The sequence below is a fragment of the Biomphalaria glabrata genome, chromosome 10 (assembly GCF_947242115.1).
Source record: "Biomphalaria glabrata chromosome 10, xgBioGlab47.1, whole genome shotgun sequence".
In the NCBI taxonomy this organism is placed as follows: Eukaryota; Metazoa; Mollusca; class Gastropoda; family Planorbidae; genus Biomphalaria; species Biomphalaria glabrata.
Window position 1 is genome coordinate 28,182,486 of NC_074720.1, and position 17,744 is coordinate 28,200,229.

Here is a 17,744-nt window from a genome sequence, read left to right on the forward strand (position 1 = left end):
ACATTCGGGTCAAGTCAAAGTTTAAAAAAAACACCTCAAAGACAAAGTAAAACTTGCTTATTCAGCCAAGTCCCTCAACTTGACACTAATCACGCCATTAAGAAAAATACTAGCCAAGAGGTGAAATACAATTCAAAGGTTTGATAGAGCCTGCGTTTTCTTCGCAAATTGCGTCGGTCAGGTTGCGTATCTGTCAAAAAGCGTTCTGAATGAGCACCTACGAGGTAAACGGAAGCTGTGTACGAAATTTGATGCGGATAGGTTAAAAGATCTCGTGATAGATCAGTGGCATTTTCGCATATTTAGAGTCGATTATATTAATTATATGAATATTATAATTATATTAATATTTAAGTATTTACTATGAATGCAATTATGATTTATTATCTTCATATTTAATTTTTATGACTTAACGTTCACACTATTCATTTCAATATTGTATAAATATAATATTAAATTCATATTTATTTTAAAATCACCATCACATAGTTTTGTAACCCCTATGCATTACCCTATGTATGTATGGTGTGTCTGTTAGGCTGAACCTAAGCACTAATAGAATTACAACACAAAAAGACAAATAATTCTCTTTAAAACAAACATACTATCATTGTATTTCAAATTATACTTAGCTACCTAGACATTCAAAATATCTAATAACACATAACAAAAGTCCTGACACCCACTCAACAGAAAAGTCTGGAGTCAAACACGTTAAGATAGAATTTCAATCAGATGTTATTTATTCATAGTTGAATTAAATTGTCCTTTGGAAAAAAAAAAGTGAAACAAGATGTCTAATATGCTATTGTTACCACAATGTGTTTTACATTAAAAAGATTTATTTGACAAGATGTCTGATTTAAAAATAAAATTTTGCTAATTTAAAAATCTTATTTCAAATTGTCTTAAATTTTCTGTGAAGAATATTTTTTTTAATATTGCAAATTTCAAAGTTGACTAATAATCTGTTTATTATATGTATTTATTTACTATGTATTGACCAATAAAAAATACATACACATGAACGAAACCTTGACCCCCCTACTGCCTGCTGCTATATGAGCACATCAGTCAGCAGAAGGCTTATAGCAGCAATGACAAGAATACTGCTTTTTTTTTTTCCCCATCACAATATGCAGGCTATTTTTTTTTTTCTGTTCATTGATGAGCACTAATTTAACTTTAAACCAGCCCATCTTTAAAATAATAATAAAAAACAACAACCATACATTGTAAATCAGGTCACCACACCAAAGTATCATTTCTTCATTCCAACCAATCAGGACTCAGTTTTAGAATTCATTATGGTAGCAATCCACTTAGTGCACAAACTATTTCAATCCTAACTTTAAAGTCCTCAACCAATCCTACAAGGACATGTAGATGTATAACTCTCCACCACAAAATGAGACATATTGCACCTGTAAGTCATTTTGATTTGATTATTATTCAGTTTCTGAGTGAACTAGTGTCTCTACAGATGGGATTTAAATGAGACTGTTTTTGTTTGAAGTATTACTTTTAACCAAAGACACAATGTCTTAGACTTAACACTTTTTAACAACTAACATCTGCAACGTGTGGATGAATAAGTAGGCACACACAGCTAGACGAAACCAAAACAAACAAAGATGCAATAAGAAACATTTGTTGGTGGATGGTCACACTTTTAAATGAACAAACAAAAATCTGTACATAGGAAAAAAATAGTAGTGGGACACCTTACATTTTAATAGATCACAACTAAAAAAAATTTATTAATTTCTTTAAAATATTCTAAATGTAAAAAGATCAATTACTGCCATTTATCAAACAGCAAAATTGAAATACAATAACAAAACTTTCACAGCTAAATGTAAACACAATTTTTTTTCCAGACAATAGGTAACATTTTTGTGTCTACAAATATTTACAAGAGAAAAAAAGAATCATTATATATTTTTCATTCTTTCAATTTTTGCTATTTCCCAGCTAATTTTACATATGACAAATCATTGACAGTATCTTACAAAAGCATACTGGTCCAACATAAAATGTTTATATACTTTATTCTTAATTCAATCAATACATACTTGTAAGTTACATCTAATAAAGATTTATGGAAGCCCTATTAGTCTTCTTCTAATAATTATCTACAGTATGCACGCACAGAAAACCTATACAAACTCAAAGCTACAAACTATTCATTTCTAGAAAAACTAAACTTTAAAATGCAAATCTGTCTGTTAATGACATAACAAGCTGAGGCAATGTGACGCAAAGTAACTAACATGGCCACAAAGTATTGCAGATATGCTTTAACCTAACACAACAAAGGGATTCGACATGCTAGACTGTACCATTCGAATTAGAGAACAAATATTGGAAAGTAAAGAGAAATGAATGAAATATTTCCTATTCAGTTTTATGAAGTTTTAATAAAAAACTAGCAACAAAATTAAAAACTCCATAACAATATTATGTCCCGAGTCATGAGCAGACATTTAAAATCAAAATATTCTATACAGTTTATTTCACTGAATTAAGTTTTATTTTTTTTAAAGATTTAGTAAAGCATTTGAAAACCCCCATTAATATATATACACTTGATTTCGGTTCATTGGACCACAATGAAGCAAAATCATTTTGGTTCTCATAACCGAAAGGTCTAATTACACAAACATTAATCTGTGCTTTAGAAGTGTTGCAACACTTAATAAGTCAGTCTAAATAAGCAACTTTTCTGATTTACCATATTTGACAGTATACATATATACACTGTCATTTAAGTTTTTTTCTCCCCCAATTATGAGTAGTTTTTTTTTTTGCTTTATCTTGAGCCATAATTTGCAACTGTGACTATTTCATAACACACAAAGAATTGACAGAAAGACTATTTTTAATGTTTTCCCTCCTGATATAATTTGTACATAGAAATAATTATGATAAGGCATTTACACAAACAAACAAAAATTTAACAATAAAAGCTAGAGTATGTACATCTTTAGGGTAAAAGCTAAAAAAAAAAGAAAATCTACACATACAATGGGACTACTGTCTGAAAGTATTTTTAGCTCTAATGTGCTTTCTTAACATATTTTGAACATGTCAATGTTTAAAATATGAAATTTAATCATTTTCTAAATCCTTTAAAAAAACGATTTAATCCTTCCAGTACCTTACCTAAAACATTTATAACTGTATAAACACCTTGATGTATTTTACAAACTTTGAATTCGAGTAGAAATCTATTTTTTTTTCAAAATATATAATGATCTCTGTGATATAATTAATTTTATCAAAAAAAAAAAAAAAAAAATTAAATAAAGTTGCAAAATATATTCTTTAAAAGAAAAAAAAAGGTGCTATCTAGCACTAAAAAAAAACAATGGCCAGGAATAGGTGAATAAGTGACACTTTGGAACTAGGGTTACTCAAAGCCAGTAATATATAGGTCAGTAATGGATGAGTAAAACCAAGACCAATCAATAAAGAAGGCCTGAACACTGATTTGTGATGTAGCAACCTGTAGGCAGTGTTTGGGTCATCTATAACGATAGGTCTCGATTAAACCCATGAAAAATTCCTATAGTTTAGCACTTTGTGCTTTGAACACAATGTATTGACAGAATCTTTGTTACACAAAAAAATACTTTTATAAGAAACAGGTATACATTTTTTCTCAATGACAAACTGGAAATGATATTTTGTTACATTTCTGCTAATTATTCTAATTTTATTATTATCATATTATTATTATTATTATTATGTTATTATTATAACCTAAATGGTATTTATTATTAATTATATTATAAGATGCTTTAAAGGTTTCAAATGCCTAGGACTCGTACCAAGATAACAAGGAAACAGTTTCATGTAACAAAAACATACACAGTAAAATCTTTTTACATAGCAAAGTAAAAACAAAACAAACTAACAAACAAGGTAATGTTAATATGTCTAGCTGTAAAACATACAAGAATAATCAAGAACAAATACATCAATATATTAAAGTCAAAATGCCCTTACTTGTTTACTTTTATACATAATTTCATTGCATCTTTCAGGTAGGTTCAAAAGTTACACTAGCTAATTGTTTTGTAACCCATCCTAATAACAAAATAACAGTAATACTTATGTTTTATGATATCATTGAGTGCTCTTGTTATAGACCAAACTTTCCACTTTCAGAAATTTACTTGTGTTGACTCAATGGCGTAGCCTACTTTACAGTAAAGATTTTACTTAAATCCTTCTTTGGTCTATAAGAGCCAACCTGGCAGTTTTACCAAAATTGAGACTGTTTCAGTCACTAAGCAATCACACTGATAAACAATCACACAATCTTATTATGAATGAATAGTAGCTACCAAGAGAATGCCTTCAAGAAAATGTTCCAGACTTTCATTACATCAAACCAAACTAATCCTCCATGGTATTAATATATGTATCGATATATAGATATTTTTTTTTTTTTTTTTTTTTTAAATCATTTTTAATTTTGAATGGGTCCTCAAAAAAAAAAAATAATTTTTTTTTGCATTGAAGTTATAATCTTATGAAAAAAAAAACAACAACCTATCTTACAAGAACATGAAACATAAAGGCAAGAGCAGTGACTAAAGTTTTCTGGACAGGAAGTTTTTCTCATTTCAGAAAATCTTAAAGATTCTTTGTCTGTATACACCATCAATAGGATTCGGGGGTTATTCCAACCTTAAGAGAGCCACAATTAATGGCTTCTGTATGTCAGGAAGAAAAAAATCAGTTCCATTAACTAAAGTAATGACATTGTCCCATTTCAAGAGAAACAACGAAAAATCCTGGTTCAGTGCCAATTCACTTGAGTAAAGTCTCCAGTGTGGACTCTTTGGCGGGGCCGATCACCAAAAATGTATCTGTCACGCTCCTGAATACTCTCTGAAAGAGCTTGCATGTTCCTAGGAATATCTGCAAACTCTGCAGTTTCCTGTGAAATAGATTTACATAAATATACATCTTTTGAGAGATTCACATAAATGTTCTTTTTTATTTCATATTATTTAACCTAACCTTAGATCTTTCTAGAGAAACTATCTAGATCTAATCAGGATGTTAAATTTATTGAATTTATCCAACTATAGGGGCATGCAAGTTGAGTGGTCAAATGCTGGGCTTCAGAACTCAGGTGTCTTGAGGTCACATCTCTGTCAAGATTTCAGGACACCCCTGAGTCCATCCAACACTAATGGGTACCTGACATATGTTGGCTGTTAGTCATTGTGCTGGCTCTATTACACCCTCATTAACCAGATGCTATAGAAACATGTGCTCTACATAATCTGTCCCCACAGATTGCAAAGTTTGAAAGGGATACCTTACTTTCTTATCAAAATCAATTCCCCACTTTTGTTAGTTTATCAATGGAAGTGAGTTTCAGGAAGATTCACTCAAGAGTTGAAATAAAAGTGAGTTTCAGGAAGTTTCACTCAAGAGTTGAAATAAAAGTGAGTTTCAGGAAGATTCACTCAAGAGTTGAAATAAAAGTGAGTTTCAGGACGATTCACTCAAGAGATGAAATGGAAGTGAGTTTCAGGACGATTCACTCAAGAGATGATATGAAAGTGAGTTTCAGGACGATTCACTCAAGAGATGATATGAAAGTGAGTTTCAGGACGATTCACTCAAGAGTTGAAATAAAAGTGAGTTTCAGGAAGATTCACTCAAGAAATAAAAGTGAGTTTCAGGACAATTCACTCAAGAGATGAAATGGAAGTGAGTTTCAGGGCGATTCACTCAAGAGTTGAAATGGAAGTGAGTTTCAAATTTTTAATTTTTTTTTCTTCTTTTGTTTTTTTAATTTTTGAAGCAGATTTAGTTTTCTGTTGCAAATTTTGTTTAATAAATCAATCTGACTTGAATTTATCTTGAAAGTTATTGTCTGCAGTGTTTAAAAAATAAAAAAAAAAAAGATTAGTAGATAAAGAATGAACTTGTTAAACAGTTCTACCCTAGATGCAAAGATCTACACAAATCACTGAAGATACTGGCAGAGAAAGAGATCAGTATGAAGCTTTTAAAACTGATCAGATTTTTAATTCTGTGTCAGGGTTGGGAGACTAAGTACATGTATTCCAGGTCAAAGAGGTTGCCATGGATATAACTCAGTATCATTTTGAAATGGTTCTGAGAATTTAAGCAGTTCTTAAGATGTAATGGAAAGACATGGACTAACCAAATAATATTGTTGAGTTTAGCCAGGATTGTGAGGCTAGGAACATACACTGACAAGGTCATAAGGTTACACGAGTGTCATCATTAGGGTAAGAAAATCTTCTGACATGACGAGCATGCACATTCATGTTAAAGACTAACCTCAATGTCATCATCTAGATATGACAGAGTTCTGACACTACGAGCATGCATTGGCATAGAAATGGGCACTGAGGTTGACATTCTTGGTGCCTTGTCATTTTCTGAATTGTTTTCATCACTTGAATCCAGATGAGAACTTCTGTTGCGGCCAAAACTTTCACTATTAGAACTGTTCTGATCATTTTCTGAAGGAAACACACACACACTTATAAATTAAATATTTATAATTTATTAAATGTTCTAAGTATAAAACATTCCACTAAACAAAAAGTCTATACATTTTCTAATAATATATTACAATTCTATTTCTTTTGAAAAAAATTCATAATTTTAAAGAAATAAATCAGAAGTATTGTATGAATTTTTATTTATGAGTTTTAGTTCATTCTGTGAGGTCTGAAGGCCCCAGATTGTTGTGTGTAGTGTAAACTTAACTCCTTTTTAATTTTCATAACAACTTTTAAGCATTCTATTATTTTTAAATTAAGGAATATTCTCAGATCCAAGAGATATGTCCAGAAACTTTTGGAACTCATTTACAAACTTGACACATGTTATCACAGTTGCTGACCCCACATGTGAAACTGAGGGTAAGGGCCCATTTTAAAATGACAAGAAATTAAGAGTTTGTTGTGAACAACTCCCAAACCCAGAAAATGTAGGCAAGAAACACAATAGTATTTATGGCGTTAAATGAATAATCATACCAGATCTAACCAATTCTTCTTCTTCATCAAACTCCAGTTCATCCATAGCAAACACTGTAGACAACAACAACAAAAAAAGAGGAACATTATTCATTGAAAGATAAGCTCCCCCCCCCCCTTTATTTTTAAAGAAGAAAAAGCAAAGTTTGGCCAAGAAATGCCTAAAGTGAACACAATTTGGCCAAGAAATGCCTAAAGTGAACACAATTTGGCCAAGAAATGCCTAAAGTGAACACAATTAGGCCAAGAAATGATCTAGTAAGTTTATTATTAAAGTCATTTACCATCTGGGCTTGAGTCCCGCCTCCTTCTGCCCTTGTTGCCACCAGGTTTGCTGCCAAGTTCTTTCCCTCCAGACTCTACTGCACTTTTGGAATGACTCAAAGGGACTAAGAAAAGAAACATGACATGACAAGATCTACCAACTTTTATACAAGAGACTCAACCTGCAGTCTCAATTCAGTTCTTCTTACAATGATGAAAATGCTGATGATTATTTTATGAGTATATCAATAAAACTGTTTATGTATACAAGAAAACCATTTAGAGTTTTGATAAGGACTCACATTCTGTCAATATGTTTATTTGTTTAACATTTGTAACTTTTATCTTATCAATTACAAATATTCTTTCAAAGATGAAAAAAATGTTTTAGTTATCTTGCTCACATACCCATAAGTCTTTCACAATTATTAAATACACCTTAAAATATCAGCAGTTTCTGCCAATTGTAAACTAGAATGTCTAGATACAAGTTAAGAATAGGAAAACAAACTGATTTCAATTGGGATATAAGAATGGACAGAGTTGGGTTTTTTTGTATACAAATATCAAGGCTGTACAACTGTGTCCCCTACTCTACATTACATCATGACTGCATGGGAAGCTGTATGTCTATGACTGCATGGGAAGCTGTATGTCTATGACTGCATGGGAAGCTGTATATCTATGACTGCATGGGAAGCTGTATGTCTATGACTGCATGGGAAGCTGTATGTCTATGACTGCATGGGAAGCTGTATATCTATGACTGCATGGGAAGCTGTATGTCTATGACTGCATGGGAAGCTGTATGTCTATGACTGCATGGGAAGCTGTATGTCTATGACTGCATGGGAAGCTGTATATCTATGACTGCATGGGAAGCTGTATGTCTATGCCTCAAACAATTGCCAGTGTTTAAGATAAAATGAAAATCAAAACTCACTATGGCCTTTGTTATCAATGTTGCTGTTATTTTGGCTGCCTTCAGAATTGTGAAACAAAACACTGCAATAGAAGTTAAAATCATTTTAAAATATGCCACAAGTTTTACAAACCATTTGAAAAAGAAAGAAGGTGAAGTGTTTCCCCTGATCAAAACAGAGAGAGATTATAAGGATGTGTGGATGGAAGGCAGTGGCTCAAACATTTAAAGTACTCTTATAAATATTACATTTCTTTTTACAATGTAGCATAATTAGAATTAGGGGACACACCAACAAGGGCTGATACTGAATACAATAGTTATATTGACACCAACAAGGGCTGATACTGAATACAATAGTTATATTGACACCAACAAGGGCTGATACTGAATACAATAGTTATATTGACACCAACAAGGGCTGATACTGAATACAATAGTTATATTGACACCAACAAGGGCTGATACTGAATACAATAGTTATATTGACACCAACAAGTGCTGATACTGAAATAGTTATATTGACTATTTAGTTGACATTGACAACACATAGTTACAGACAGTACACTCAGACTCAATTTCTCTGTTGACATTAAACAGTAGCTGAACTTATAAGCTTCTCTTATATTGGTTATTAAGAGTTACTATTCCATGTGATGTTTTGATGATAATTAAAGAACTCCAGTGTAATACATCTTCACAAATTTACCCAAACATTAAAGCAAACATTACAATAAATAGTTTGGATTGAGATCATTGTCTATAAAAAGTTGGTAATAAACTTCAAACTCTCTGATTTTTAAAGAACATAAACCATCTTAAATTAAGTAAATTGCTAAACCTTAGTAGTCAAACAGGTGTTAGAAATTTTGTGACTCTTGTATCTCTAACTGGTGAACTAGCTGCACAAGTTATTGGCTAGCATTTACCTTATTAATTTTGTTTTGTCATTTTGAGCAATTTCTTTTATCTTGGCAAATTGGTTTCTTTGCTCTTCTTCATAAGACCTGTCAACAAAACAACAACAAAAAAAAACCTTAAATATTTACACAAATAAACACAGACACACAACATGTAAATGGACCTACCACAGTAAGATGACTCATAATAAAACCCTGATATTCTTGTATAAACATTTAAGGTGCAAAATTCAATGAGCTCTACATGCTACATGAGATGTAAAAAAATGGACTTCTAATGTCATTATGGCCTACAAGCTAGTTGATTTAATGAGCTCTATTTATAGCTTAGGTTTTCATTCAGTAAAGAAAAACAAAACAAAACAAACAAAAAAACAAGTTATAGAAACAAAATGGCTGCCTGGTCGAGCGGTTTGCGCGCTGGATTGTCATTTGAATTTATTGTCCAAACCCTACCTGCTCCCATCCCCCGTTGTACTGCGGGAGGTTTGGACTAGGAAGTAAACTATCTTCAACATCTGAAACATGTAAATCATTTTACAAACAAACAAATAAAACAAAAGGACTAACATTATTGTTCAAGAGTAAAATTCCAAATTTGTTTATTTTCTGAGACAAAAAGAGAAACTTATTATAAGTCTAGTCTCCTACTGACCTGATCCTTCTCTCCATAGCCTCTTCTTCTGCCTTCAGATATTTGGACAAAATCAGCTGCAGCTCACCCAATTGTTTTTGTAAAGTTTCATAGTTTTGGGACTGGATTAATCCTGTTATGATAAAAATTAATACATGATACTAACAATCAGAATTAGTATATATTTTACATTCATTAATTCAATAGTGTTATTTCCCAACTAGCTTAAACATAATGAATTATTTAATGTATCTTACAAAAGGACACTGGTCCAATATAACAAATATATATATACAACTTTTCTTACTTTAATCAAAACATAATTTTAAAGTTATATCTAATACAGATTTATGGAAGCCCTATTTGTCTTTTTCTCAATTTCTCATCACATTAGTTAAACTTTAAAATAAAATAAAGAAAATGAAGGATTTTAAAATAATAATGTTGTGTGATGTATATTTTGCACAAAGTGGAAATGTAATTATTTGATCAGCTTCTAGCTTTGTTTGAAATCCTGGACAACTTTTTGCTTTTTCAACTATAGTCTTCCTGATGTGAATATGGCTTCAAGTATGAGTTGGTGAAGTAATAAACAAGCTTCACTATTACTTATACAATGACCTTGGTTAATCACCAATCTTTTGATGACTAGGATAACAAAGGAAAAATGATGCTAAAGATAAGATCAGACAGTAGGAATACTTACCACTATTATTACTAAATTTATTTTTACATAATTTTCTAGATGTAATGATTTGACCAATCTTTCCATCAAAATAACTACATTTAGAAATGTTTACTCAAGAAACAAATCCTCTTTTACACACAAATCTTCCATCTCTTGTCAATGTGGCTATGCAGGAAGTTGAACTCACTTGGCCCTAATGTGGTCTCTGTGCAAAATTTCCTACAAGTTTGTCATGCTGAAGTGAAATCACGTTTCAGCTATTTTAGGTCAGTGTCTTTGTTTTTTTAGTTATTAACAACAATAACAGCAAAAGACAAGATGGAATGCAAAATAGTCACACACTTTGGACTCAGCAATACATGCATGTGACAGCATGAAAATAAAGATAGTTGTAAAGGAACCAGCAATGTGGGTAGGGTAAACCATGTATAGGACTGGCAGATACATGTGACATAGGCCAGTGTACTGAAGGCAGTCAAGCATGACCAGGGTCAACATTTGGGAAGGTACGGGTGTGATCACTCCACATGCTAATAGCCCATGAGATGAACATAACATCAAGAAAGTAGTGGTGACACGCCTTGCATTTCAATCACTTTCCAGACAACCTCATATATCTCCTATATACAAAAAGAGTCCACTAGAATACCAGTGCTCAGGACAAAACAGAGTGTCTAGTTAAAAGAAGTCATATGGGTATCTACAATAGAACAATTGCAGTCATTTTGTCACGCTATTACTTGGTTTTTGATTGTTTTTACATCTTGCTATTTCAACCCGAGTTGTTTACACAATAAAGTATCTTGCTATTTCAACCTGAATTGTCCAATTCTTAAGTTAGCAGCTGTGCTAGCAGAGAGCAAGATAGGGAGTTGTAGCAATGTTTTATTTCTACTGATGAAATGATAAAAAAAATACAATACCTCATACAATAAATTTGTGTTTTTTACTTTAAAACTTTTTTAAAATGTAGTTTCTAGTGTTGCATACCTTCGTCCCTGGGTCTACCCTCTGGGCTACTCAATAACAAATTAAACACAGGAGAGTAGTCATGACGTTTTTTCATGGCTTTAATTACATCCTCATTTTTCTGTCAAAGTAAAAAAAAAACAATGAGTTTAAAGTTATTACAAAACAACAGGACTTATTAAAAATAAAAAAAAAAACTGGGTTAAACCAATTCAATCATTTATTTTGTTTCAGAACAAATTCTTATTCAGAACAATTAACTTTTAAATCAGTACTGGTATAAAAAAGAAAAAAACGTTTCAGACTTTGTGATCTACAAGGCAGATAATGTAAAGGTCATCTGTTTCTGTGGCCCAAATTTAACCAGCATGTTATGTGGCCAGCACAATGACCAACCCCTTTACTTTTCCCCAACTATGTCAGGCACCCATTCGAGTTTGGTGGACTCACAGGTGCCCAAAGATCCCAAAATTAATATTCCCAGTCTTCACCAGGATTGAACCCAGGACCCCCGGTTCAGAAGCCAAGCACTTTATCACACAGCCACCGTGCCTCCACTTAATAAATAAACATACATAAAAATAAACAAAATAAGCCACTGTTTCAAAACATGAATTCTAAATAAATTAGTAACAAAGAAAAGAATCAAACAATCAAACATCATCTAGATTCTCCCAAAACAAATCCATCTGACTAATAGTGTTAAATAGACCTGCATTAGCCACCCAGAAGTCTTGACCAATCTTTCCACACACACTACAGCAACAATTCAACAGAACTAACACAAATACAGTGGCACAAGCTGCTTTCACCTTGTTCTCTCAGGCACACCAGGACCCTTTCTTAATTGTCTCCTTCTCAACAGTACAATAGAAATACATTAACAATCAAATGCTTCAGTGAAATAATGTGAAATAATCTCTAATTTCATTTGTTTTGGCACTAATCAAATTTGTATTTACTTTTACAGTTTCTTTGGAAATCTAGACAGTTTTGTGAAAAGTTAACTTTGTTCATGTGCTGCAGCAAAATTAGTTGTTGAATGAGAGGTCAGAGGTTAGTGTCCTGGCTGAGACTTGACTTTGTTATTTGTCATATTGAATTCAACAATTATCTCTTAAGGTATTGTCTCCTAGTGCTATTCTATGAAACCTGTATACCTCATTCATTGTTTAAGCTTCACATTTGTATTTACTACTATTTACCCTAAACACTTCACAGACCTTCGACTATTTGAATTTTTAAACAATAGAGAAAAAAACAAAAAAGGTCCCATACTTAAAAAAAAAACAGTCTGAAAAGCAAGTGTGAAAGTTACTCACTTCCATTAAGAGACTAACCACAACAATACGGGCCTCATGGTTCACTGCATGGGTCCTCAGGTGACAAGGTACACAGACATAAACAGTCCAATCTCCATCCTTCATGCGCTGAACTAGGCATTTGTGTCGCTACAAAAAAAAATGAGAATGAAAAGCATTGGTTTTATGACAAAAAATTAAAATAACACTGACCTACTGGCTACAAACAACAATACCTTCAGAAGTCATATCCTGTTCATTGCACATACATTTTTTACATCATGACAATCATCAATATGATGACTTGATTTTTTTTTGTCAGGATTAGTTCTATGTTTGGGAAAGTAATTGGTTGTTTTGCTAGCCACACCAGTGGCAAATTAAAAACTAAATATTTGACAGCTTTATAATATCAAAGGTCACTTGAATTGACTTATAAAAGTTGTGCTTGAATTTACTTATAAAAGTTGTATGATACTTGGAGGTTGTCAAGAAAGTGATGTAGACTTTCCAAATTACTATGTGCAAAGGTCTGATAAAGGTGACACCTGTACAGTCCATTTCTCAATATAAATAACAGACAACATAGGAGATGAACATTACTTAAAATTAATTTAAATCAGTCTCTACTGAGATTATTAGTGTACCCTATTACTTCATTATACACTCAGCAGAATGACTTAAAAAAAAAAAAACCTTTATATTGAGCATGTTGTAGTGTCATGGTTAACAAAATACATTCAGAATCTAGTGCTTTACTTTATTCATTGCTACTACTGACATGAAGAAATGTAGCAGATGGAGGCCTGATAAAAAGTAGTGTTTATAAGGTGAGAAACACATTGTTAATACATGTATATGGAAAATGAGAGCGAATTGTTGGATTCATCACTCAGTTCGTGTTACCATCTTATTTATCCAGAGTATTTCTGCACCACTCCATTCATACTTTTGTAGATGATGTTATTATTTTGATTGTGAATTCTGTTTTAAGTTAGGTAAATATTCAAGTTAGCATTGTGCTTCAGTGTTTCCATTAGGATTAGAAACCTATGTCATATTCAATCGGAAGACTTAATCTCTAAGTCTTTTCTAAAATCTTTTTGCCTTTGACCATTTCAAAAACATTTCGATACTCTTGTGTGTTTATCTGATGGTGAATGCAGACTGGAAGTAATTTTTGCATGTGTTGTATACAAAACTCTGGCCCTTGATCTTGACATGTCAATTAGTGTGACACTATCATGCTGACATTTTACTCATGTATAAGTTTTCCTATTGATGTTTTGCCAAAGCTGAATGGTTGAGTCTCATTTTTTTTTGGCATGAAAACCAGTATGGCACTAAACATCCTTCTGAAGGCATCAATCACAATGTAGTGTCTGTTGCTTTTAGAGCATTGTGCATGGTAAAGGTATTTTAATTTAAGTAATGAGCTAATGTTATGACAATTATACTCACAAACTGAAAGCCCTGGTCAAGTAACTCTATCAGCTCACAGGATGGACTTAAGGGACAGTTTTTGAGACAGTCTGATAAAAGAAATTATAGAATACAAAATAGCTACAACAAAATCAGAAGCATATAAGTATATTTGACAACATTTTCTATTTGTTTAGTCAATTCAAAACTAAAGATTAGATTTTGGTAGTTTTATGTTTTATGAAAAAAATTTGCATTAAAAAATATAGAAGACATTTAAAAAATATTATTTACATATACCATTAAAACACAATCAATTCTTATCTGAAGTCAGCTTTTCAAACCATCTCTATACCCAAGAAAAAAAAATCAAAGGGTGCCTACTAGCACTAAGTGATAATCACAACCATTGCATTTTACTAAATTAAATTGGTCAATGGGTTATGTCTTTGACTATAGTATCAACCCACGCTTCTAGTACCAACCTGTGCTTCTAGTACCAACCTGTGCTTCTAGTACCAACCTGTGCTTCTAGTATCAACCTGTGCTTCTAGTACCAACCTGTGCTTCTAGTATCAACCTGTGCTTCTAGTACCAACCTGTGCTTCTAGTATCAACCTGTGCTTCTAGTATCAACCTGTGCTTCTAGTACCAACCTGTGCTTCTAGTATCAACCTGTGCTTCTAGTACCAACCTGTGCTTCTAGTATCAACCTGTGCTTCTAGTACCAACCTGTGCTTCTAGTACCAACCTGTGCTTCTAGTACCAACCTGTGCTTCTAGTATCAACCTGTGCTTCTAGTATCAACCTGTGCTTCTAGTACCAACCTGTGCTTCTAGTATCAACCTGTGCTTCTAGTATCAACCTGTGCTTCTAGTACCAACCTGTGCTTCTAGTATCAACCTGTGCTTCTAGTATCAACCTGTGCTTCTAGTACCAACCTGTGCTTCTAGTATCAACCTGTGCTTCTAGTACCAACCTGTGCTTCTAGTACCAACCTGTGCTTCTAGTACCAACCTGTGCTTCTAGTATCAACCTGTGCTTCTAGTACCAACCTGTGCTTCTAGTACCAACCTGTGCTTCTAGTACCAACCTGTGCTGGTTTTCTCAGGTTTCTCTCCAAACACCTGAACATTAAGGCAATGGCAAGAGTAGACAACCATGGCTGCGAGAAATAAACTCTGATTTTGAGGTTTGGGCGAAAAAACAAATTCTGAAAAGTAAAAAATGTTTTAAAATTAAGAAGGAGGGGAATCTAGGAGTCAAATATCAAAATTTATCATGTGAGGAGATAATTACTGTTTGTAATTAAATTATTTGTTAATTCCCTTACAGAAATAATGATTCGAATTAAAAATTCCCAAATAGAGAGCTATTGACACTTTTAGTGCTCTTTACAAGTTTTCTAGACTTAACATTCAGCCCTAAAGGCAGGAATACCACTGTTTATGGAAGAGGTTATTACAAAATAAGTAATCTTTCTGTCCTCCAAATGATTTCAACTGGCAACATCACTAGTTAAATGGATGAAGATCTTTCATATCAATACCCTAGTCCTTTAGATAGTGTGTGCATGAAAATCTATCATTTGTGTGTGAGTGTGTGTTTAAATCAGAAAAAAATGGATAAAAATTCAATTGAAGAATACTATGCCATTGCAGTAAACAACAGATTGAAAGTTATACATTAAAGTTACACATTAACCTAATGCCTGGTTGACAGTACCATATATGATATGTATATATATCTATTATTACTCTCCATTGTTTTGATAATCCATTGAAAACTAAATGCAAGCATGTGGACCTAATTAAATGTTAATTCTACATCTAGATAGACTTGGAGACTATAGGAAATCATTTCATGTAATTACAAGAGTGAAGCATAACACTTGACCAGGAAGCAACATAGAAGAGTTCCTGGCAATATATTAAGTTATCCACATTCAAAGGATAAGAATGTCCCTGATCAACAAAATTTATCAACATGAAACATTACAAGTGTTTTTGTGTCCTGGTGCTTTTTAGCCTGTTCTTTACACATTTCAAGCTGCAAAAAACTTTTTAACAAATTACTTGCCTAATATAAATTACAGTGTGAGTATGTGGCTCAAATTACATGATAAAGTCTCTAAAATTAAGAGAAATCAAAGTTACAATACTGTCATTCAAAATGGCCCATTCTGCATCAAACTGGGCATTTGCCTGAATGCCCATATAGCCGTCTACCCCTGTACATGACCAACCAGATATATTCCACTTTTGCTACTATATACTAGAAATCTTTTAAGTTTATCCTGTATTCACAAATGTAACTCAGTGTATGTATCTATATTGACTATCACTATATTATCTCAGAAATAGTATAAATCTAGACCTATTCTATAGTCTATATTATATATAGACTAGTCTAGACTGACTAGTATAGTATAATATAACTCTATAACACTATCACTGCAGACTCCTATAATAACTATATAGATCAAGATATCTATATTGATTATATGAGATACATAGATCTAGAATACTACAGTTAACTTAATTTATTATTCACTATAAATATGACTAAGACTAAGACTAGTCTAGCAGGAGTCTAGCTCTACTTCTACTGGTGACTAGTACAGAAGATCTATAACAGTGATAACAGTAACACTGTCACTATGATCAGACTAGACTCCTACTAGACTCTAGCTAGCCCTAGAATGCCTAGAATCTAGATTTAAGATTACTCTTCTTACTCTTAGAGTCCTTAGTCTTAGTCATTAGTTTATAGTCTTAGCCAGCTCTTCAGGCTCTTGTCCTGATTATACTTTTATAGATCTAGAGTCTACTTCCAAATGCAAAAAGAAAAACTAGACTAGATCTCTAGAGTATTCTAGAATCTTATTTTAATAAGAGTCTATTGTCGACAGTATTCGAGTATATTGAGTTGTAGAGTAGATCTAGATCTAGAAACATTTAATTAAAAATAAATCTGCTGATCAGCTGAGTTTTATTGACACACTCCAGTTCTTGATCTTGGTACGCAGGTTAAATATTTTAACATCGATGCAATCTACATCTAAAATCTACATATTCTACGCAATATAATGTTTGATAAATAGTTAATAGAAAAATAGAAGTACGAAATAAATAAACCTTTGATAAACGAAAGCAAGTTACCCGAGTTTCTTCCTTTAGCCAGTTATCTACTAAAAAACAAACAAAAACAAAACAATGTATTGCCAGTAGTACAGTAAAAAAAAAAAAAAAATTCGGTCAACGATGTCAGATTTCGCCGAATTTCACGTCCAAAAACTAGAGCTATTTTACTTTTTATAATGCTCATGACCCACCTCCTATCCTCCCACCCCCAAAATATCTTGATCTATTATGTTTGTACGCTTTAAAATATTTAATTTCAAACAGGTTTAACATAAAGACTATTTTTCAATTCAAATGCGAAATAATAAATGGAAAATAGACCACGACTAATTCCATACCGTAATTAACCTTTTGCAGTACGCGTAGTTATATTGGCTATATAGTAGGCCTATATTAATAGGCTACTGTAGATTTGCTTTTAAGTTAGATTTTTTTTTT

The 17,744-nt window shown here is 32.4% G+C and overlaps 1 protein-coding gene across 6 annotated transcripts; it reads right to left on the reverse strand.

Annotated features, from left to right (window-relative positions):
• Window positions 1-720: 720 nt before the first annotated feature.
• On the reverse strand, window positions 721-17,450 carry LOC106052813 (uncharacterized). 6 transcript variants are annotated; one of them, XM_056044932.1, is made up of 12 exons: window positions 17,325-17,450; window positions 15,257-15,376; window positions 14,203-14,273; window positions 12,763-12,891; window positions 11,462-11,561; window positions 9,805-9,916; window positions 9,159-9,236; window positions 8,251-8,312; window positions 7,328-7,432; window positions 7,044-7,097; window positions 6,337-6,521; window positions 721-4,951 (listed from the first exon to the last, which is right to left on the reverse strand). In XM_056044932.1, the coding sequence occupies exons 2-12, from the start codon at window positions 15,324-15,326 to the stop codon at window positions 4,811-4,813; spliced, it is 1,107 nt and encodes a 368-aa protein (XP_055900907.1). In that variant the 5' UTR covers window positions 15,327-15,376; window positions 17,325-17,450; the 3' UTR covers window positions 721-4,810. The 6 variants fall into 6 exon arrangements, with proteins under 6 accessions (XP_055900907.1, XP_055900909.1, XP_055900906.1 ...); XM_056044934.1 differs by having other exon boundaries at window positions 15,238-15,376; XM_056044931.1 differs by having other exon boundaries at window positions 17,301-17,412.
• Window positions 17,451-17,744: the final 294 nt, after the last annotated feature.